General features: G+C 36.3%; 1 protein-coding gene across 5 annotated transcripts in view; it reads left to right on the top strand.

Annotated features, from left to right (window-relative positions):
* Window positions 1-23,050, top strand: part of Hmcn1 (hemicentin 1) — a 413,611-nt gene that overhangs the window by 145,102 nt on the left and 245,459 nt on the right. For 4 of the 5 annotated variants that reach the window (XM_047520699.1, XM_047520701.1, XM_047520700.1 and 1 more), the window contains exons 1-4: window positions 9,358-9,495; window positions 11,290-11,395; window positions 21,464-21,584; window positions 22,630-22,893. In XM_047520699.1, the coding sequence (XP_047376655.1) occupies window positions 11,381-11,395; window positions 21,464-21,584; window positions 22,630-22,893 (400 nt within the window). In that variant the 5' untranslated portion in view covers window positions 9,358-9,495; window positions 11,290-11,380. Of the gene's footprint in view, window positions 1-9,323; window positions 9,525-11,289; window positions 11,396-21,463; window positions 21,585-22,629; window positions 22,894-23,050 lie in introns of those variants that run through there. The other variant, XM_047520702.1, reaches the window with a different exon arrangement.

Here is a 23,050-nt window from a genome sequence, read left to right as displayed (position 1 = left end):
AAGGTAGCTGTATTTATATTTACTTTTACATTTGTAATTTTGTATTCTTTTTCTTAAAGAGGGATGCCAAGTTGGGTACGCTTAAGGCCCACACAACCCAGGTCCGCCCCTGAACAGGATGTATTTGGTGAAGCTTTGAGGTTCTGTTCTTTTGCTGAGGTATTTTTCCATGACTTTTCAGTCAGAAACACGGAACTGACCCACTACTCACAAGCACCATTTCTTAGGTGTGAGCAGGAGAGGTTGTTATCCTAGTTCCTGGTAGCAAATGCCAAATGGGTATGTGCTGTAAATGTTTGATTCTACCTTTGTCAACTGCTGTACACGTGAAATGTACTTTGTCACTTTTGGATATCTGGCACTACTTGGTAAAACGACTGTATGTAAATGTTCACTGACCATGTAAACCTCTTTTTCGGTTTGTAAATCAGTCTTTCTGTCTTCAGTTGCTAATATACTATTGTTTAAAATACATAGGAACAGTATTTACTCCCTAGACCCTCATGGGCTATGGGTTAGATGTTTCTATTTCTTTATTTCCTCTTCCACTTCTTAGCCTTTTGAAAATGTTCTCCTGCTTATTTTACCTTTACTTTTTAATCATGTCTTTTTTTTTTTTTTTTTCCCTGACTGATTTACCTTTTGGTATGCCGATGAATCTGACTTTCTCTGATTCAGTCCATTGCTTTCATTTACATCCCAGATTTGAATTCTTGTTTTTACTTTTCTCCTTTCCCATTAGGACTTCTAAGGTTCATTTCCAATGACTGTCTGTGAAGTGATTATTTAGTTGTGGAAGCTAATAAAGTTTTGCTGTAATTTACTAAAGATGTTTGGCAACTGCTGAATATTTACCTATATTATTGCTATTATTACCAGTAAAATCCAAGTTGTTATATAAATTGAAGGGTCTTTTTTATTTTAAATCTGGAAAGACTTAGTGAGATTTTTTGTGTGTGTATGTACATGGTGCCAGATTTTAAAAGCTGTATAGTGTTGCATTTTTACCACCTCTATAAAGTATTTCCCAATAATTGTAGTCCGCTTGATGGCTCCTCTTCTTGGCCCCCTGTAGCACACATCGCTACTATCATTGATTCCTCATGGAACTGATGAAATGACTGGACCTTTAAAATCCTCCAATTCCTTTCCACAGCAAATTCCCTTGAAGCTCTACTGTGCCATCTGACTTCCTAAAACCTCTTGGTTTTGTAGATATTATTAGTTCTTAGGAGGCAATCTCCATTTGGATATATGGAGATTATGATGAGATTTTAAAAACTTCTTCAAGATTCACAGGGCATCAGAGAAGTGATATATAAAAGCCTCTTTTTAGTCACTGAAGGGCCCAAAATTCGGTGAACGTTACCTGTAACTTGACTGAGTATGTCAATCAGAGTGAATGTAGATCAATATGGAAGCACAGGCACAGTGAAGTCATCAAGGGAAGTGTTTGTGGTTCTGAGTGAGGAGCCTCAGTCAGCAGATTAGAGATGTCCATCATATGATACTTCATGTACCTGCATGCCATATTAAACATGTGTCTATATGGAAAGACGTGTTAAAAAAAAGTTATGAGTAGAGAGAGCCAAGGCCAGGACCTTGTAACTTCAATAATACTCAAGTACCTCCCTCTAGTACCTCCCTAACTAGGGCTTGTTTTTGAAACTCAGAGAGAGCTGGAGTATAGTTTGGACAGTTTTCCTGCTTTGGGGTAGCTAGAAGTGTGATCCTAACTGGTATGTACATGTAGATATATATGTATTATTAGGGGTTGAATCTGGAATGAAGACTTGGTCCCCAGTGCAGCATTGTGGAACTTTTGGAAAGTGATTGGATCATGAGGACTCTAACCTCATCAGTGGATTAATCCATTTGAAGGATTAATAATTTGAAAAGGCTACTGGGAGGAGGTGAGAACTATAGACAGGTGAGGCACAGTTGGAGGAAATAGGTCACTGGGAGTGTGCTTTTGGGGACTGGACTATATCTTGTCCTGGCTGCTTCCTCTTTCCATCTCTTTCTCTCTGGTTCCTGGCTGCAGTGAACTGAGAAGCTCTCCTCCATCACAGCCTTCCACCAGGTCTTCTGCCTCACCTCAGGCCCAAAGCAATGAAATTGGCCCACCATGGACTGAAACCTCTGAAACTGTGGTTCAAAATAAAACTTTCCTCCTCCGAGTTGTTTTGTGTCTGGCATTTGGGTCACAACAACAGAAAACTAACAAATGTATATGTATGTAACAAATGCCAGATTGTGTGCATGTGAGTATACATTATATTTTTACACATTCCTTTTAAATCTAGTAAGAACAGAATGGGACAACTAACTTCCTGAAATCTGTCTATACTAACACAGACATTTATTAGAAAAAGAAGAAAAGAAAGAAAATGACAACTGTGAGATAAATAAAAAGTCAAGCAAGCAAATGAAACAGAATTTAATGTGAGACATGAATGATTGAATGATAGAATCCATCTTCTATATTTTCATTATTTTAAGTAAAGTATATTTTCTGGCCAGCTTAATTTCCTCTATCCTCTGTGACACATTGAAGTTGTGACACACAAGAATTTGCTGAAGATAAATTAAATGAAATATACTTTGACACTTTAAAATAGCTAGCAGGAATGATTTCACCCTTGAAAAAATGTCTGAAGTCTGCTTTTATTTTTTCAGCTGTTGTGCATCAGAAACGTCCATCATGTAGAAGGTGTGGTAGTTTTGTACACATTTTAGGTGCTCACTGAGTTGAATTCCAGGGTCGCTCCTTTCATCAGTCACATCTAGAGCCTCAAAGGGACCCAATTTCCTTTTTCACAAGATCTTTATTAAGGTATAATTCATGTATCATAAAATTCACCCTTTTAAAGTATGTCCTCCAGTTCTTAGTATGATCACAGAGTTTATAACCATCACCACAATTATTTAATGCCTTCTTGTTTCCTAACTCCCTTCAATCCATATTTTCTATATGAACTAGGTAAAGTTTTAGCTCCACCAGAAAAGCTTTATAACCCAGAAGAACTTAGGACCCATGATTTATTTCTTATTTTGCATAGCTTCACCATGAGCCTTTATGAGCTGTAGAATGAATGACCAGCCACACTGTAATTCATGAGCACTTGCTGTTGGCAAGGCTCACTGTAGAATTTTCAAAAAAATAAAAATGAAAATAAAAGAACACAGTATTCAAAGAGTAATACAAATGAATGTCATTTGGAGAAAACCCTCTCAAGAGATCTCAGTGGGTCTTTGATGAATTTGCTAAGATCTGCAAAGGATCACACTGGATTTGTCAGCACGGTAAGTGGATCTGTTTTTAGGAATAGACTGAAATTAACCAAACACAGAAGCAGTGTTGTGTAAAATCAGAAATACCGACTCATTGATCTACAGTGAGAAAGTTACTACCACAGGTCTAGAACACCCGTGTTGACAGTAGTGTGTTGTCTGTCTGTATGCTACGTACAGTAGGGTGGCAGGTCATCATCTGAGTGCTGCTTGGAATCAGAACAAGGGAGACTTGCTCCAAGGCTCTATTCTGAGCCATTATGAATTGATGCCTTTATTTTCATAGGAGGATGCACCCCTTCCCCTAAATTCTTGCTGGGGAAGATACAGGGAGCTTCCTAACCATAAATACCATGTGTCTCTGACCTCAACCTCTCAACCGAACTCCACATCCATGTCTCTGAGTGCCTCCATCAAGATTCTACTTGGGGGGCTGGGGAGATAACTCAGTTGGTAGAGTGCTTGCCTTGCAAGCACAAGGCCATGGGTTCGATCCCCAGCACCAAAAAAAAAAAATTCTACTTGGACCTTCAATTGATGCTTCGTGACTTTTGACCCTTAGTGACTTCTGACCAAGTCCTGAATTATGGGCTGTGTGCTGTACTAAGGGATAGGAATGAACTTGAACCCAGGCTTTCCTGAGTGTCCAGAGATGCGTCTCTCTCTTAGCCAGGTCAGAGGTGAGGGAAGCCTGCCAGAGCTTGCTATCATATAGGATTTACCACAAAAGGAACATCTGGAAAACACAGCTAGGCATTTTCACATCAAACACAATGTCGATTTAAAGGCTTTAATGTTTTTACATTGTTCAATTCTTGCAGTTTATTGCCAAAATAGAAATATATAGCTCATCTAATCATGATGTTTTGTGTGCCGTTTCTCTTTTAAGTATCTCCCATGTGCGCACTGTAAAGCTCCTACTGGTATTAGGAATATTACACCACGGTTTTCTAGGGTAGCCTCCTTTGTTTAGATGGGCCCATTTACACCTAACCAGCATTCCACTATCACTGAACTTGAAAAAATTCTGTAACCAGTGCTACTGAGAAGCATGCAATTTTTGCATTAAAATAAAACTAGCTTAATTCCAGAGATTTCACCTCTGAATTTTTAAATCCCACGCTAACCAACCAAATAAAAAAAATGAAAATGAAATATAGCCTGTTGCTTGTATTTAACACCACACATGCAAGTTTGAAATGTTCCATGTCAATGTTGAAAATTTAGTGCTGAGCAAGGACTTTGTCACAAACACAGAGCCTTAATTGGGCATTTACTATGTCCCATACATTATGTCGGGTTCAGGCAATCTAGTAGTAAATAAATCAACCATGGTCTCCACCTTCATGGAATTCACAGTTCCATAAAGAAGATAATAAAAACCGAGGTAACAGCAACACAAATAAACAAGATTTTTATTCAGATTCTCTTCTTCAAGATGTATGCAAAAATTCACTTCACTTCCTTCCTATGTAAGACCACTGTCTCCTCTTGCAGAATAATGTCTTCTACTTTTGTGTTTTCAAACAATAGTTGCATCTCGTTACAGAGTTGATTAGATATAAGAACCTACTTTTAAGTATTTATTATTACATAGGATTAAAAATCATTAAACTGTAAGATCATCTACACAAAGGGCCTATATAAGTAATGGAACTATTGAGCGAGAACCAGTCTGGTCAGGCTTTTAAAAAATATAGGAACCAGCTTCAGATATCATTTTCCTCATCTATCGAATTAAGGAGCGGGATTACATGGTCTCAAAGACTCTTTGTGCACATAAACTGCTACAAATCACTTGAGAAACATTTCTACATAAAAACTTTTAGTGTACTATAAACAGTTCCCTAGTGGTTTGAAAAACTTTTTGTGTTGATAAAAATTCACAATCCAAAGACTCTCAGATTAGTCTGGTTTTATTCTTTTTGTCTTTTTATAAGAGAAGATCCATTTCCAATCTCATGAGACCATTTTCCAGAGTTAGAGAATTAGAGATTTTTCCTTAGATCTGAGAACACGAAACCTTCCTTATGGTGTATTCTGTAGCTTACAGAATAGCTTGTACTTTTATTCATTTGTTGGTAGAATCTGTATTTTCTAATAAATGAGTTGCATCTGTTTTCAATTTGATTTTTCTTCTGAGTGGATAAAAAAGTGATTTGAGACTCCTGACAGAAGTCTGCACTATGTCTTTCTCAACAAGTAATATTATGATACATGATAATCTCTTTGTGAAAGACTCATAAATGTTGATGAATTGGAAGCAATATTAAAAGTTAACCAATGCTTGCTTGTGCTCTATAGCATGTGAACGCACTTGCCTTATGAGAAACAACTAAATTAGGAAGGCTTCCATTTTCCTGACAATGCTGTGGGCTTGGGGTTTTGGATTCCCAGTAATTGAAACCTCTCTACATTGTATTTGAAGGAAATATATATCTGAGGAACCACCCGCAGATATGTTGTCGACTTACAGGAGAATGTACATAAAACTTGACCTTGCTTCCATTTCTACTTGATGATCTTGCATTTCATTGTTAAACATGAGATACCATATAGTTCTTAGTGGGATTTTTATCTAGTCCATTTTACACTTTTTGAATTGAGAATCATTTACGACCGACCATGTTATATGTCTTGCCCTTAAGATAAATGTTCTGTCCATTTGTCCAGTTATCTCTCTCTATCCTTCACTCTTTTTAGTCTGTGAATCTGCTATTATACTCCAGCTTATTGATTATCAATTAAATTTTTCAAATGCTCTCCTAGACCCTGAGTCAGTCCTTTCAAATTTCTTGAGTTGGGTAGACAGACCCTTTCAGCCATGATCTAGTTGACATAAAAATATCAATACTCTGATTAATAAGGTATGTGTTCTATATGGTCACACATGTTCTAGTCAATCTGGTCTCTGTTACCATATGAATAGATTCAATGAGCAGAATGATCCATACCCTCTTATTAAAGCGTGAGAGCTCACTAAAACCCCATTTTCAAATAATGACATCTGCTTCTTAAGATAGTTGGGGTGATATACGCTTTATTTCATATGCAAAATTCAGGTGCTTTATAAGGAGAAATGTTGAAATGTATCATTTGACTTATAGGATAATTGGCTGTAGTTGATATTGGTTTTCTGTTCGACTCATTTATAGTAATACTACAAGTTTTTCTTTGTAACACATCACTTTCAGTGTCTCACTCCTCAGTCTAAAACTCTTCAGTAATTTTCATTGGGATCTTTATGAAAAACTCTAATGTGATACTCTGATGTTACGGCCATTCATAGTCTGCTTCCTCACAAGTGCCCAGCCTCATTTTCCTCTTTCCTTTTACCTGAGCACATCACTGCAGCCAGCTGGAGTCACCATGTTTGCAGGCTATTTATAGCCCTTCCGACTCTGTGCACTTGCTCGGATCCTCTCTGGTACCTGGTGTGAATTCGCCTCTTTTCTCATTTGCAGAAATGTTTTCTTTCTTCATTGCCATATTGGTTTTTTGCCTATGAAGTCATTGCTGGCACACTTCAGTAGAGTAGAGAAGGGAATTTATTTGGGGAGGGAGGCAACTAATCATTCAATATGCACTGTGTGGGGTCACTGTGATTCTGTTTTACATATATTGTTTGAACATGCATTATTTGTCTTAAGTATTCACATTGCATTCTCTTTATTTAAGGGGAGCATCTTTGCATCCAACTTTGCTGACATTAGTAAATATAACATTTTTATTATTGCTGGATATACAAAGTTGACATTATTCAATATCCCACTTAGTTTTAGATATACAAAGAAATAAAGTTTTTTTTCTTTCTTTTTTTAAATTGTAAACAATGGGATACATGTTGTTTCTCTGTTTGTACATGCATAAAGGCATACCATTTGTGTAATCATAAATTTACATAGGGTAATGCTCTTTGATTCATTCTGTTATTTTTTCCCTTCCCCCCACCCCTCTCACTCCTCTTTTCCCTCTATACAGTCCTTCCTTCCTCCATTCCTGCCCCCCTCCCTAACCCTAACTCTAACCCTAACACTAACCCTCCCACCCCCATTATGTGTCATCATCCACTTATTAGTGATATCATTCGTCCTTTGGTTTTTTGAGATTGGCTTATCTCACTTAGCATGATATTCTCCAATTTCATCCATTTGCCTGCAAATGCCATAATTTTATCATTCTGAAATAAAGTATTTTTTAAGACTATTTTTTAAATTGTAGATGGACACAATACCTTTATTTTATTTGTTTATTTTTATGTGGTGCTAAGGATCGAACCCAGTGCCTCACACATGCTAGGCAAGTGCTCTACCACTGAGCTACAACCACAGTCCCCAAGAAAGTGATTTTGATGCTTGATAAAGGCAGGAACATGTTTGAAAAGAAAGAATATATAATAGAAGAAAAACATTTAGTAAATACTAGTTCAGAGAAGAGGAGCAGCTAAAATATTGATTAAAATATACTCAGTAGTGTTTACCTGGAAGAGTACTTCAAGCAGTAAACATTTGTTTCATGATGAACATAATTGCCTCATATTGTTAATTTTGTGACAATATGTCTTAGCTGCTTTTCTTGCCCTTGAGGTAGGAAAAAAAAAGGAAAAGGATCTTTTTATAGTAAATAAAGATATGGAACAGTATTTGATGCTTAATTACTTAATTTATAACTACTTCTTTTTTTTGGGGGGGGAAGTTCAAAAATAAAAAAGAAAGTTTATTGATGTAGTGGAATTTATACCAAACTAATGTTGAGTAAAGTGCATTCACAAGTATCAACGTGGACAGATATATAAAAAAAATAGTGTAAGGTAGAAAAAAGTCACAAAAGGATTCATAGAGAATAATACAAGTTATTTAACATAAAAAATGTACAAATATAACTCTATACACACATTTTTAAGAATATACTTGTGTTGAAAAAAAATATATATGCACTAAAATGATGTATGACAACTTTAGGATGATGTTTACCCATGAGAGAAAGGAAGTGTATGGGAGGGGATGTACTAGGGCTTTTTTTTATTGTAAACAAATGGGATACATGTTGTTTCTCTGTTTGTACATGGAGTAAAGGCATACCATTTGTGTAATCATAAATTTACATAGGGTAATGTTGTTTTATTCATTCTGTTATTTTTTTCCTTCCCCCCCACCTCTCCCACCCTTATAACTACTTCTGAAGTTAAAGATATTTTTATTCATTTTAATAGCTCGACTATAGCTTAATATTCAGCTTCTTCAGAGTCTTGTATCTAACTACAAGTTAAATTGTTCACAATGATATAAAAACTTGAGGGACATATGAAACAGAGATGGATGAGTTAAAGATTACCGTGATTTATAGTGAATTGTGGTAAGATCAGCAAATCAGTACTTATCCAGCATACACCATTTATCTAATGGAGAATTTTTTTTGAATTGCAGAACACTCCTGGGAAGTGAAAGTTTTCCTTGTCCACAGGTCTTTTAAGCTCAATTTCTTAATATTTTATTTTTCAATAATGCACTAAATTGGTAATAATTTGAAATATTTTTCTATTCTATTTTAATACAATAGTTGTGTGCTCTATTATTTTTGTTACTCATTTTATCCTAGAAATGACTATTTTGTTGACATTGCAATTATTTTTCAATAGGTACTATACTATCATAAGACACACTAAATCATTACAATATGCTGTAATGTGATAATTAATACACCATAATTGTATCTGGTAATTTGCCAAGAGGGTATCTTTTAAAAATTGCATCTAGAAAGAAATGAAATCCAGAAAAAAAGAATGGAGAAAAAAAGGGACCTCACAATATTGGCACTACTATGCCTTTTGTAGATTCATTTCTCTTGAGATAGTGAGAACTGCAATATCTCTGCATTTTGCACTTTGATGGTGTTTGCAGAGAAAATTTGAAATTTGAACATGGGCTAAACCAGCTATTTATTCCGAATCTATAGTAAGCAGAGGTAGGATAAGTCCTGTGTGAGCTGTAAATGCTTTCTGAAATCATGCTTTTTGTTTTCTTTTATAGGTGTTAAAGTGGGTAGAAGAAGCAGTACAGGCCTCCAAAGTGCACCTATTATCCACAGATCATTTGGAACAGGCTGTAAATACTTGGAAAATTCCTTTTGATCCCAGCCTCAAAGAGGTCACTGTGTCTCTGAGTGGTCCTTCTCCCATGATTGAGATTCGCAATCCTTTAGGTGAGATAAATCTAACACCATGTAATAAAGTACAAAACCCATAGGGGTAGGAGTAAGACTTTTTTTCACAGTTATTCATGTCACATTAAAGCGAGCTTCATGGACACATTCCATAAATTTGGAAGTGACTGGAAAAAATGCTTTTAAAAACCAAAATATTTTTTGATCTTATGTATTGTTGAATTAACAATACTAAAGAACTAAAACTTCCCATGTTTAAACAGATGAAGTTCAGTAAATTGATTGTAGTTAAATTATCAAATAAGAAACATTTAAATAAACCTGGTTTTATTTTTTTTAGTCTATACATAACATGTTTCACAGAAACATATTCCGTAAAATTGAACATTTTTTTATAATTTTAAAAAATTTCTAAAACAATTGTCTAATTTCTCGCCGTATCATTTTCTTGGTCAGATTTAATTTTATAGAAGATAATTGTTAAAATCAAAATTTATGTTCTCAGTGAGGAATGTTATAATGAACTGCTTCCTTACTTAACTATATTTTAAAATTACACGAGTTTCCTGAATCCTTTGCTGACTGATAAATTATTTCTTACGCTGAAAAATAATCTAGTAAAGAAAGAAATCTAAATTTTTAACCTTGCATTTGGAAATATTTTTCACCTGTTGATGTTTGCAGAATAGTTTTATTTACACAGTCCCTTTGTTATTTGTTGCACATTTTTTTCTCTTTTTGTGAATATTGACAGAAAGGAAAAGAGCTAACTATCTTTCTTTGTTTGTATCTGAGAAGAAAATGACTAATTCCTAACAGAAAACAACATATGAAATTGTCCTCAGAGGCCACATCCACATCAGCAAGTACTGAAATTTATAAAACAAATAAACCTCTCTTTCAAGACTTCTATAGGTTTGGCCTAGTGGGTTTCTCTTGGGGTCGCATTCCACTGTAATGGCAACCATGCTACCCAGGAGAAGACATGTATTTTTCATGACCTGGATACTTAAAAGGGTCTGAAACCATTATGTTTTGTTTCTACTACTTTTAAAAGCACACAATGATTGCAGAACTTCAATTCAAACATAGGGCGCTTCCAACCTATTTGTTTATGTAACTGTAAAAGTAGTTGACAGGAAGGACCAGGAGGGAATAACTAAACTATGGTTTGCTTCCTAATTTACTTTTCTTCCTCCTTAAGGTCCAACTATTAGATACTTTAGCTAAATCTCAGGTCAGTAGGATGGTAGCATGCCACTTCATTATAGTGCTTGTTTTAATTATTTATAAGACACATAAATCCTTCTCTTGTGCTTCATGGAAAACTAGTTGAAGTTTTGCACATAATGCAAAGATAGGCCCAGGGCTCTCATATTAGCAATACCTTGAGTCATCTCCAAAAAGACATTTATTCTGGTTTGCCATCAACTTAATCTAAATGTCTCTAGTGATTGCACATAACTTCTTGTAATTGTTGTTTATCTAGGCTGGCTTTGGAAATGATTACCATTTGTCAGTTGTTATTCTTACTTGGCCATCAAATTAGCATTAAAAATGGGAACCTATTACTTCAGTCCCAGTGTCCAAGAGCCCTGAAATTCAGTATATTTTAGACATAAATAAAATAATATTTTAAGCTGCAGGCACGCATGTCTGCCACAGAATAGAAAAGAAGAGCTCTTTGGGGGTAGATTGCAACACACATTAGTGAAAAATACCTCTGTGTTATTTGAAATCTGATCACACTCTTAGCTTTATGTAATGTTAAATTAGCTAATATTCTTAACTGGGAGAAAGATTATGCTTGTTACCTTTCTGTTTGTCTTTCAGGGAAGCTGATCAAAAGGGATTTGGCCTGAATGAGCTATTAAATATTCATAACTCTGCCAAAGTGGTGAATGTGAAGGAGCCAGAGGCTGGGATGTGGACAGTGAAGGTACTGTTACTTCACAAGGGCTGTTTATTATTTTACTTTATGTTGGCATGTTGTGTAAAGTGTGTACAATAGTTTACTTATGTCTACTCTTGCAATCATGAAGAGTGCTATTAATAAAAAACAGTATACATAGTGCATGCCTAGGAGTGTCTTAAGCATGAATTTGGTAGAGTTAAGTTTTGATGACCATGAACATCACTGATGGCCACGGGATGACACTTAAAATTTTAAAATAGTTTTCCTATCATCAAATCTGTGGGTTGATTTTATTGTCACCTCTTGCTTCCAAAATCATCAGAGATGGCACCAATAGAGAATGACAGTTCAGGTCATTGGTTCTGGTGTAGAGGTACCGAGGTGTGAATCTCAATGTTAACAGCCGTACGGCTCAAGGACAGAACTCTGCGTGTTGCTTTCCTTCTCTGTCTTTAGGGGTGGCAGTCCTTGACTTCTTTGACTTGAACTGAGACTTAAAGGAAGAGAGACAGTGAATACTCCAGGCAGCTTCTGTTACGGTCCACACTCTCAAGCTCTCAAACAACCATTGTTGCTTGGTTGGATCTGTATGTATTGTTTTCTTTAACACAGCCATGATAACTGAAAACTTAAATTCCATCTTCAGGGTTCTATCACCACTTTAATAAAGCATCCTATTTTGGCACATAGAGGAAAGATGGAAAGAACATGTACTTGAAATTCAGGAGACAGTAAATCAGAAATCTAACTCAACTGCCAGTTACGTGGGTGACCCGCAGTGGTAGATGCTGAGGGACTTGCCTGTGTTTCTCAAACTGCTCAGTGTGCTCTGGCCTACTTCCAACTCCAGCGTTTTCATTTTAACACTTCTCAGGAGCAGCTTTCAGCCTCGGAAGGAACGAGACCCAGGTGTTCACCGTGGAAGCAGCCATAAAAGCACACACTCTTTTTTGGCTTCTTCTTTTTCCCCTCTCATTTCTTCTCTTCCTATCAGAATGCTTTGCATGTTCCAAGCAACCAACTCATGTCCCAAGTCAACAGCTTGCTCTAGAATCCTTCTGGGAGAACCCGAATGAAGATAGCCTGAGCCTGATTTCCTCCTTCCTTGGCTCAGCTTTCCTACACAAGAAACAGAATTTCTGGGACTCTGATTCAAATTTCATAACTGCTGTGAAAGTGTGTGGATGTGATATGCCTTAGAAATTCAGGGAGCCAATTTTGCATGCCAGACAGTTTTTTGTTTTGTTTGTTTTTAAATCAACATTGATTTTCCCAGCTTACAGGACAGTTTACATAGCAACACCATTTCAAGGCCTAGGATATCATTTATTTACTCTCAGAACTCTCAGCCCTGTAGGGAAAATGTAGTGTGGATTGTTTGAGGTGGATAATATGGGATAAGAAGAGAGATGGAAAGTCAATATGAAAGCAAATATTGAAATTTATTAATGAACAAAGCAAAAAAGGTCCCATATGCCTGTTTGAGTCACCCAGTTCCTTGCATAGTAGGTGCTTAGTGTTTATTGGGGGCATTTGATCAACAATGGTGAAGTGTTCTGTTGCTGTATTTTAAATAATTATGGCTTAACTTGATGTTACAGTTATTTGGACCAGATTGCCCAAAATAGGACTAGTGTTGAGTCTGACTTTCTGTGGCCACAGTAGGAAGGAATATAAGTGTTGAGTCTCTTCATCTCCCGAATTCTTTAAGCATGACCTAAGCCAGTCCTGTCCTGAGCTAGCAGTTCTCTGAGTTAGTCTGTTCTTGCTCTCTGAATAGCAACCTTAAGTTATCCATTATTGCCATCACATGCAGGTGATGCCATTCTTCCAAATTACTGGTAATTTGTTGTGAGGTATTTGAACCTGTTTTCAGGTGATTTGGATTGCTACCAGTGGTGTTTCCTCTAGTAAAATCCTGGCCTGGAGCAGGGATGTTGCATGAGTTTAACCTTGTGCCTAACACGCCTGTTCATTCAGTCATCCATTTGCCTTTGGCTGTGTTCCATATGACTTACTTAATGGGCATCGAGCACATTTAATTGATAATTAAAATGTAGAAGTGCTGGGATTAGCCTGCGAGTGAGGAGGAGAGTGACGATAAGATGGCGAGGTGATGAGAACTGTTCAGACAAGTTTCTCAGCTCAGCCTCCTATAATTAAGAGAATAATAAAAAGACCCCATCTATTATCGTCTCCTCTTAAATTGACATATAGTCTCTACCAAAGAGCCTCCACTTCTTTTTTCACTACTTCTCGTGTGGAGTAGATGGTAACAATAACCCAACAAAGGATAAGCATTATGTTGCAACTAAAAATAATAAACTTACTTTGCTTTTATGTGAAACACCGAAGGAATGCATCAGGATGATGCAAAGAAAAGTGAGCGGAATGTACTGACATAAATACTGCTGCTGACATGGGATCTCCCTTTGGGATGACTAATGAATGATAAATGTTTTACATGTGCTCTTTCTCAAGAGAAATGTGTGAGATTAGATAATGTATCCTTGCAGCTATCTCCCATGCACCCTGCTATCTGGAAAACGTCTGCTCTATCAGAAGAATTATTAATGACTTTTTGAATGTTTCAAATAACAGTTTTATCCCAAGTATGGAGAGCGGTCTATATATTATTTGACCTCGCAGGATACTGAAGTGCCACCCTGCTGAACCTCAGTCTGTGTTTCTGGTCTTCTTCCATCGCTTGACTTCACATGCCAGTCAAACACATTTTTGTCCTGGTCCCCATCCTCTCCTCTTTCTTCTTCATGTTTTCTTTTTCTTTCTTTTTTTTTTTTTTTTGTTAAACTGTTCCTTCTCCCTAGAATGCCCTTCCTTTCAGTCTGACTTGTAGCTCTCCCCGAAGGTTCAGCTCAGAGGGTGACACTTTCATTGAGTCTTGTCAGAAGTTTTCCCCTGAAATACTCTTTTCCACTCTGGCTTTCAGTGCAAGTTTTCTGTACCCCCTTTTTGGATTAATTGCTCCTGTGTTTTTATTTCTGTATAGATTTTCTCTCCCACATTGACAATAGGGTAGATTTTGCCATGAGTAGATGCCAGTGTCTGAGAAAGAATGCCATAACATGGTGAATAAAACATCAGTCCATGTGTTCCAACCGTGTCTAGGGAAGCAGGCAGGAGCGTGGCCTCATTCGGCTGTAGCTCAGTACTGGCACCAAACACTTCGATGTGTCTGATTTAAGATGCAAGGAGTGACCGTTGCTTTTCATTTGTGGCTTCCCTAGCAAGTCTTTCACGTGACACATGAGCGCACTTTCACTAAACAGAGACAACTCATTTCTGTAATCATATAAATAACTCAAATGTTTTCATTTGCCTTTAATGTAGGTAAAGCATGCTAAAAAAAATGACTGAACAGAATAAAACATTTTATTAAAAACAGAAGAGAAGTTGCTTTTGCCACTAGATTTGCATTTGTAGAGAAGCTGGAAGTCCTGGATCTTATTTCTGAGAAGCAATATGAATTTTCCATTCAGGCAGCTATATCTATATATAGCGTGTTCAAATATAGCACAGAAACCTTATGGGCCAAATTTTGTCCTCTGCTTCTTAAGGGAAACTCCCTGCAAAGATATTAAATAATGGGTTTAGATAATACAAAATGTTTCTATTCATCTGGGATTATCAGTGTGATCACGCAATTTAACACATCCCCTGGGGTATGTTTCCATTAAGTAATTTGAACAAATTGTCCTCAGATAATCTCCCAGATAGAGAAGGAGTGTACCAAACCTTGTGATTATATTTAAATTCGGAGTCTAGTAGAAATATTTTGGTTTAGATGGTTGTGTTGGATGTCAGAGCATACTGATGTGTTTTTTGCAAGATGAGACTATTTTAGAAATCATAGTCAATTGGCAGAGCTTGTTTAGGAATCGTAATTAAATCAACCTCAAATTTACAAAGGACCACACAGGAAGATTCTAACACTGTCCAGTTATTCTCACCTGGTGATTCTTTGGAATAAGTGTAGACTATTCCAGGTGTGTTATTTAAATGGATTAGATACAGCATTAATTCAATACTTTGGATCAGTGAAATACTTTAGAGTGGATTTTCTGGGATAATGTCCCAGTTATTTTGGCCTGCCAACATTAGACTGTTAACTAAGTAGAATTCTTCCATTTTAAAATGTATTTGTACACTTCGGGATAGATACCCTTAAGTATATATGAACATATTGGACATGTTTGTGTGAATGTGTGTATATACTTATATTTAAATAGAAATTATCCTATGCTTTGGATACATTTCTTTCCTGATCATATTTTCCTCTAATATCAAGTAAAATAATGATATATAAATCTAGCTGGTATCATTCTATCTTTGTGACTGGCACAGTGCCTGATTTATAGTAGGTTTTCAAATAATGGATTGAAGCCATCAAGTTCTTTAATAATAAAAGAATGATATATAATTTGAGAGCAAATACTTTGAATATAACTGGATATCTATTTGATATTCAAGATTCATTACTTAATATCTTCTTGACCTGGAAATTACTTGACCACCCTAAGTCTGAGGCAAATAATAGCCACTTAATAATCTTTGTCATGATGAAATGAAATATTGCCAAAAAAGTATTTTAACAATTTCTAACCCATAGGTGAGTTAATTAGTAAAATTAGTTATTCTCATAAATATATGTAAATCATACATTGAATTTTTATTTTAATGTAGATAAACATGAAATGGGGGACTTGTTTGTTTAAATTTTTACCTTTAGGCATATTTGCTATTTTAGAAAACATTGCAACTCTTTAGGGAAAAGAAATAAAAACTAGTTCTATCAACCAATTTTTAATTCAGCTTATAACAGGGCAGATATCCTATTTAGTGCTGGGAGGAATTCTCACTGGATTAGCACAGGCAGGTTCATTCCTCTTATTGTTCCATGTTCTGTGGAAGTTGATAGGATGTTCTGCTTCATATATGGCCTCAGAAACTCAAATTGATGGAGGCTCTGCTGTAATTCAGAACATGCAGCTTCTGCAGTTGCTTTAGTAGGAGAAAGGACAAGAGCCTACCGTGAATAAGTGAGAAGAGACTGTGTCACTTCCAGCTCATCTCAGAGCTGTCCTCCCTTGATAACCATTTGACCAGAACTATCATTGCAGCCTGATGGTGTGCTGGGGCCGTCTCACAAAAACACGTGGGGAGTTGGAATTCTCTTCTCTTCCCAACTGTGTTCAGTGGCATCCTATTGGGAGCTAGGAATAAGCCGTGATGGAAGTATTTACCCAATACAAATGAGAAAATATAAAAAAATTGGGGTGTACTATTTTTTTAGAGAGGTATTTACCAATACCCCACTGATTGAACGTTCCTAACTGAAATATAGAATAGCAGCCAGGGAAGTGGCAAATATCTGTGATCAGAGCTACTAGAAAAAGGATCACAAGTTCAAGTCCAGCCTGAGCAACTTAGTGAGACCCTGTCTCAAAATAAAATTTTAAAGAGGGTTGGGGATGCATCTATGAGACCCCTGGGCTCAATTCCCAATACTGAAAAGAAACATGTAGAATAACAATCATGTTGGAGAACATTTTTTATTGTTTTCTATACCTAGCAGTTCAAGTTTGTCAAGAAATTGTTATCCTAAAACACTATGCGTAGACTTAGGTACTATAGAAAGAACATTGAACTCAGAATAATTGCCATTTAACTTGTTGTCTAAACTAAAGTAAGTAATAATTACTTGGAGCCTGTTTTTCATGGTGCTATATATAAAATCATCTTTGGATTTAATAGCAGGATTAACTAAGGTATAAACATACTTAGCATAATATGTCTAGAATAATTCAATGAGTTCTTGATGAATCTGGCATTGGATGGTCTTAGGGGAATCTAAGGGGAACATTAACACCAGGCACTTGTCATTTACATTTGTTAAACCCTCAATTATTATGTGTCTCTTGGATCATATTCTCTAGATGATGAATGACACTGTTACTGGCCTGAAGAGACTCTGAATATAGGCCAATATTTAATAAGGGAGTTGTCCTTAAACTGGGGAGTTCCATCTGTGATAAAACTGGCCAGGAGGCCCCGAGCTGAGCCCTCAGAGGAGCCATCCGGTTCCCCCTGGAGCTCTCCAAGGTACTTGCTCCATGGTGCTTCAGCCTGTCTTGCGTCTTCCTTCCTGGTAATCTCACTCCAGTCAGAAACCCAGACTCGGGCCCATTCCGTTCCTTCTTTCACTATCTGGTAGGAAAAGATGACCTGTTGGTGATTTTAAGATGCCAGTGATATCCAGCATCAACTCATCTCTGTCAGGTCTGACTTGGCCTCACCTCTGCTTATTACTGCAGCAGCCTAGGTATTCCTGACTCAGATTTTTCCACAGCTTAATGAACATGAGGCTCCTCACTCAGAGCAGGAATGCACCCCATTCTAAACATCTTTAAGTGGTATGATTAAGTTGACTATTTGAAACAGCTCTAGGAATTTCTAGCTCGTGGAAACACTGTCCAGTATGTAGTATCTAGAAATTTTCCTCTTACATTCTGAGCCACAGGCTGCTCTTAAATTTCCCTCTGAGCTACAGACTAACAAGGTTAGGGTGGCTGCACACAAGAGTGATGTTCGCAGGTATTCTGTTGACCAGCTATGCCTTCTGGAATAATATTCTAATTTTAATATAACAGATGGACACTACATGAGACAAAAGTACCAAGCAGAAAAATATTAAAACAGTAATTTTGGCTTACTAATTTTATCACATATATGGAAAGTGATATTAGGATGGCTAAAACAATTTGAAAGGAAAGCAAGGGAGCAGAAGTACAGCTGGGTTGCCTCTGCTTGACTCACTTACAGAATTAGTTGAATTTTCTTTGCCGCCCAACACCTTCATCTCATTTAGTACCTGCTCCACCGCTGTATTTGTTTCTTTGAACAGACTATTTAACCTCTTTGATCTGTGCAATGAGAATAATAGTGGTACTCTCTCACAGGAGCTTCTGTGAGAATTAAGAATGGTAGTTTATGTAAGAGGCTTTAGTCTCAGAGTGCATTTTATTGATGTTAAAATTTCTTTCTCCTCCATCTATCATTTTACCACCATTTTACATTAAACTTTTCCCCCCATTGCACTAATATTTTTAAAAGAGAGCTCAGATAAGAAATACCCTTAAAATAATAGCTTTAACAGCAAACTTTCAGCACTTTCTCATGAAGAAATTTAATATGACATTTAATATTCCTAAAATATTGTCCAAGTATTATTTTAATTCTTTTTTTTTTTTTTTTTTTGCATGCTGGGGATCAAACCCAGGGACTTGTGCTTGCAAGGCAAGCACTCTACTGACTGAGCTATCTCCCCAGCCCCTATTTTAATTCTTTTAAGAGAATTGTTTTAAGAATGACAAATGCACAGGTTTCTATGAGAGCCATTTTTAACTTAATTGGTCTAAATTTTTTTAACTTTATTTTTAAACAATAATTTTGTTTTATTCCCATTATCCTGGTTAGTCCTGAGTTGCCTATAATTGTGTATAAAAATGGACTCACTTGGAGGTTTCTTTATTTACAAGCCCTTTTAAATTCTATGCAGGCATTACTCTTTACAGTATAATAGAGAAAGATGAAATTAAGATGTTTTGTTAATTTATTACTTTTTATATTTTAACATTGCTCAGAGAATAATAAACTCGCCTTCTTATTTCCACATACTTTGTTATTTAGTGTAATATTTTAGGAATCAAAGTTATTATATTTTATGATAATTATGTATAAATTGTAAGGGCCTCCATATTCATCAAATCTGCTTTATCTTAATGTCAGATTAGGAACAGAGGATAACATATTTTCAAACACTTGCATCATTTCTAGTTTTCTCACCCAGGTATTAAGCACCACTGTTGAAAGCAACCTTTGTCAGTTGACTAAGGCACAGAACACTTGGCAGATGATTAGTACTTGATAGCAATCATTTGGCAAATTGTGTGTCATCTTTACCCTCGGTAACCTCAACAGCTGTTTTATCATATGGGGCTTTCTGAGCAGCAGGGCAATTAAGAGTTATCTATGATGTCAGTGAATCAATCTCCATCAGCCTACTGTAACAGCGAGCTTTTTGAATGACTTTAAGGAAATCAGTACTTGCAGTGTCTTCCGTAAAACTGTTTTATTTGAAGAAGTTGAAATTTGACTTTGCAAGGTTTTATATAACTGTATTCATAATCCCTAATTTCAAATTTGGTCATGATTTATAGTTTCCTTTTTTATTTATTGTGTGAAATTCACAGCACATTTTCCTTTAGAAATAATGAAATAAATGGTGAGAAAGAGACCCCTCTGCTGACCCATACAATCTTTTGTAATCTTTATGAAAATGAATCATAGTATCTAGCAGCATCATTTAGACTAAGAATAAGCAACACTTATGCTAAGAATATTGCATGATGTATTCATGATGATGTGTCTTTCTTTTCTCTGATCTTCATTTTCTTTCCCTTTGAGTTTTTGCAGACTGTGCTCAATGAGAAAGAAATATGGTAGCAACAGTGACAGATATCCTCATCTTCCTTCATCTCATTGTTAAATAAAAGGAACCACAGTAATTTAGGGAGTATTGTGTAGTTTGCAAGCCCTGGAGGTGGTCCTCATTAATCTTGGTGTGGTTTCTTCTGACTGTTTCTCTTGCATCCTCTCATTGCTGGATACCTGAGTATGTGTCTCCTCAGAGTTGAGATTGGGATCCATGTTTGGGGCCCTGGTGTTATCTTGAGAATGCTTTCCTCCTATGCTCACCTGTCCTCCACTTAAATGCTGATATTGTGCAGTCATTTCATTGTGAGACAAAATCTAAGTGATGAATGTAAAAAAATAATGGCAAACTTCCATTACCAAGTATTAGGTGGTTTTTGAAATACAGATTCCTAGACTCCATTGAGCAGAGATTCTGATTTAGTAAATCTAGGCTGGAACACAGGAATCTGTATTTTTAATAAACAACCCAAATGATTTGGTGTAGGTGTAGGTATAGTTGTAGGAGATCCTTAGATCCTTCTTTGAGAGAAACTGAGTAGCAGCTAATGCCAATTTATTTTAGTAGACAATGTGATGAAGAGTTTGGAGCCTGACCTTTGGATTAAAACTCCATCTCTGCAGTTTGCAAACCTGTGAAGTTGGGGAAGCTATTTAACAATGTAACATCTCAGTTTTCTTATCTGTTCAGTAAGGAAACTGATGATATCTTCCTTATGAATTTATAATGAGCATTAAATAAGCCAATGTATTTAAGACCTGAGGCATAGCAGAAGTACCTAATAAACACTGGTATCATTATTTTATCCTGTGGACTTATTCCAGATTTTTTATTATTTTTGTACATATGAGTCACTTGAGTGCAAGTTATGATTCAGTATTTATAACCATTATCCCCTTTATGACGATTTAGCCTAACAGGCTAGTCTATATTTCTTCTGTGTATTTCTGTCACTGCATTTACTGCATTATCACCTTCCAACTTCTCCAGCTATCTCTTTCAATAGTCACGAGCTCTGTGGGGCGAGGACTGTGTTCAACTTACATTTTCATTTCAGCACCAAGTATCTTTGCTAGAATGTTGCTAAGCTGAGGATACTGTTGGATGAAATCTGGAAAATGGTCAGCTCCTGTTCTCCTGATTCTCATCTTCCAGGGGCAAAGAAAAAGGAGCTGTTTTCCAGAATTGAACCTGGGTGATACTTGTGAGAGAAAATTGAGTCATTTTTTTCATCAGTATTTGCTGAGCATCTACTATGTGAAGAACCGAGAACAAAATGAAGGTCCATGCCTTTATGGAGATTTCGCAGATTTACTTCAAATTCTTTAGCATCAAAATCTTATATCTTCTACCATTCGACATGCAATATATTACTGAATTGTATTTTAGAGCAGATCTCCTGGGTAGTGTGCTGTAAAAATTGCACTTTAAAGTGTAGACTCACAGCTAAGTGTATAGCACCCAGGTCAGAGACTCACTTATTGACCATGACAGTGCAGTTTGCCACACTGGTTAGTGTTTATTGTGATGAGCATCCTGGATCAACTGCTTACTAGGTTTGTCATTAAACTTTTCAGACCTCTAGCAGTGGAAGGCACTCTGTTCGAATCACTGGCCTTAGTACTATTGATTTCCGAGCCGGCTTTTCCCGAAAACCCACCCTGGACTTCAAGAAAACAGTCAGCAGACCCGTGCAAGGTTTGTGTGTGCATACTGCTTAAACTGGTATAAGTGAAAATATCTCTCAATTGTCAGTGATTTTATAAATTTTTTAGTATTCAACAAAATTAAGAAGCATAGCCTCTTTACTTAAAACACAATTGCTCTTTTGGTCTAGTTACTGTTTCTCAAGTCCCCAGAATCACCCAGGGAGGTTAAAAATTAAGATTCTTGGGCCACACTCCAGTCTCCTGAGTTAGAGACACAGCATGTGGGGCCTAGGGACATGCATTTTAGTGTACACCCCAATTACTTAATAAACTTTAAAGAACTACTAATGTAGATCTTGAAAGTTTTTTCTTACTAAAAATCTATAAATTATCACATTGTCAAGATAAAATGCCTGAGGACTAGGGTTGTAGCTCAGTGGTAGGGCACTTGCCTAGCATGTGTGAGGCACTGGGTTCAATTCTCAGCACTGGATATAAATAAATGAATAAAATAAAAGTCCATCAACATCTGAAAAATATATATATATATTTTAAAAAAGATAAAATGCCTTTGTGTAGCTAAAAATCAAAGATAACATGTCTCAATATATGTTCAAAGATAGAAGTATCATTTTGTAGGGCTAAAGTTTATTCCTGCTCCTAGTTTATTCATACATTAAGATTCATAATTGTGTAGCTCCATCATACTGTAACCTTACAGTTTTTTTTTCTAGTCACTGTTCATTTTTTTTATTGCTGCCATTTCCATAAGGATACAAAAATGTAAATCTTTAAAAAAATTCATGTAATGAAACATCATGTAACACAATACTTGTAATTTAAATTTCACTACCTATGGTTCATATACTATAAAGATGATCACATTGGATCACATTGGATTTTCTAAGTTTCTGTGGTTATACACAAACCACCTTCTTTGTAGAAAAGTTTCTACAACTGGTCTACACTTTGTAGGGCAGTCTGTAATACTCATCCTTATGGTATTTACATGTTATTTTAATGCAAATATATATTTAATATATAGCCTAAGTTGCGTGCTACTTGTAAATGCTAACAGAGTCTTCCTCTTGTAGGAATCCCTACCTATGTGCTGCTGAATACCTCAGGCATTTCAAGTCCAGCTAGAGTAGATCGTCTGGAACTTCTGAGTATCTCAGGAGGTTCTCTTAAGACTATTCCTGTTAAATATTACCCAGATCGAAAACCTTATGGCATATGGAATATTTCTGACTTCATACCACCAAATGAAGCTTTCTTTCTCAAAGTAATGGGCTATGATAAGGATGATTACCTCTTCCAGAGAGTGTCAAGTGTTTCCTTTTCTAGTATTGTCCCAGGTAAGTCGTCATTTTGACCAATACCGGGATACAGATAGCTGAAGGGGGTGATGTGGTAAAGAATGATCTAGAAAATAAAACAGAATAGCCTTATATTACTACTGTGGCATTAAATTGGTGGGCATTTATACTTAAGTAACTTGGTTTTTCTTAACTG

This window comes from Sciurus carolinensis, chromosome 12 (assembly GCF_902686445.1).
Source record: "Sciurus carolinensis chromosome 12, mSciCar1.2, whole genome shotgun sequence".
In the NCBI taxonomy this organism is placed as follows: domain Eukaryota; kingdom Metazoa; phylum Chordata; class Mammalia; order Rodentia; family Sciuridae; genus Sciurus; species Sciurus carolinensis.
The sequence above is the reverse complement of the archived record's forward strand: the minus strand, read 5'-3'. Positions and strand labels throughout refer to the sequence as shown.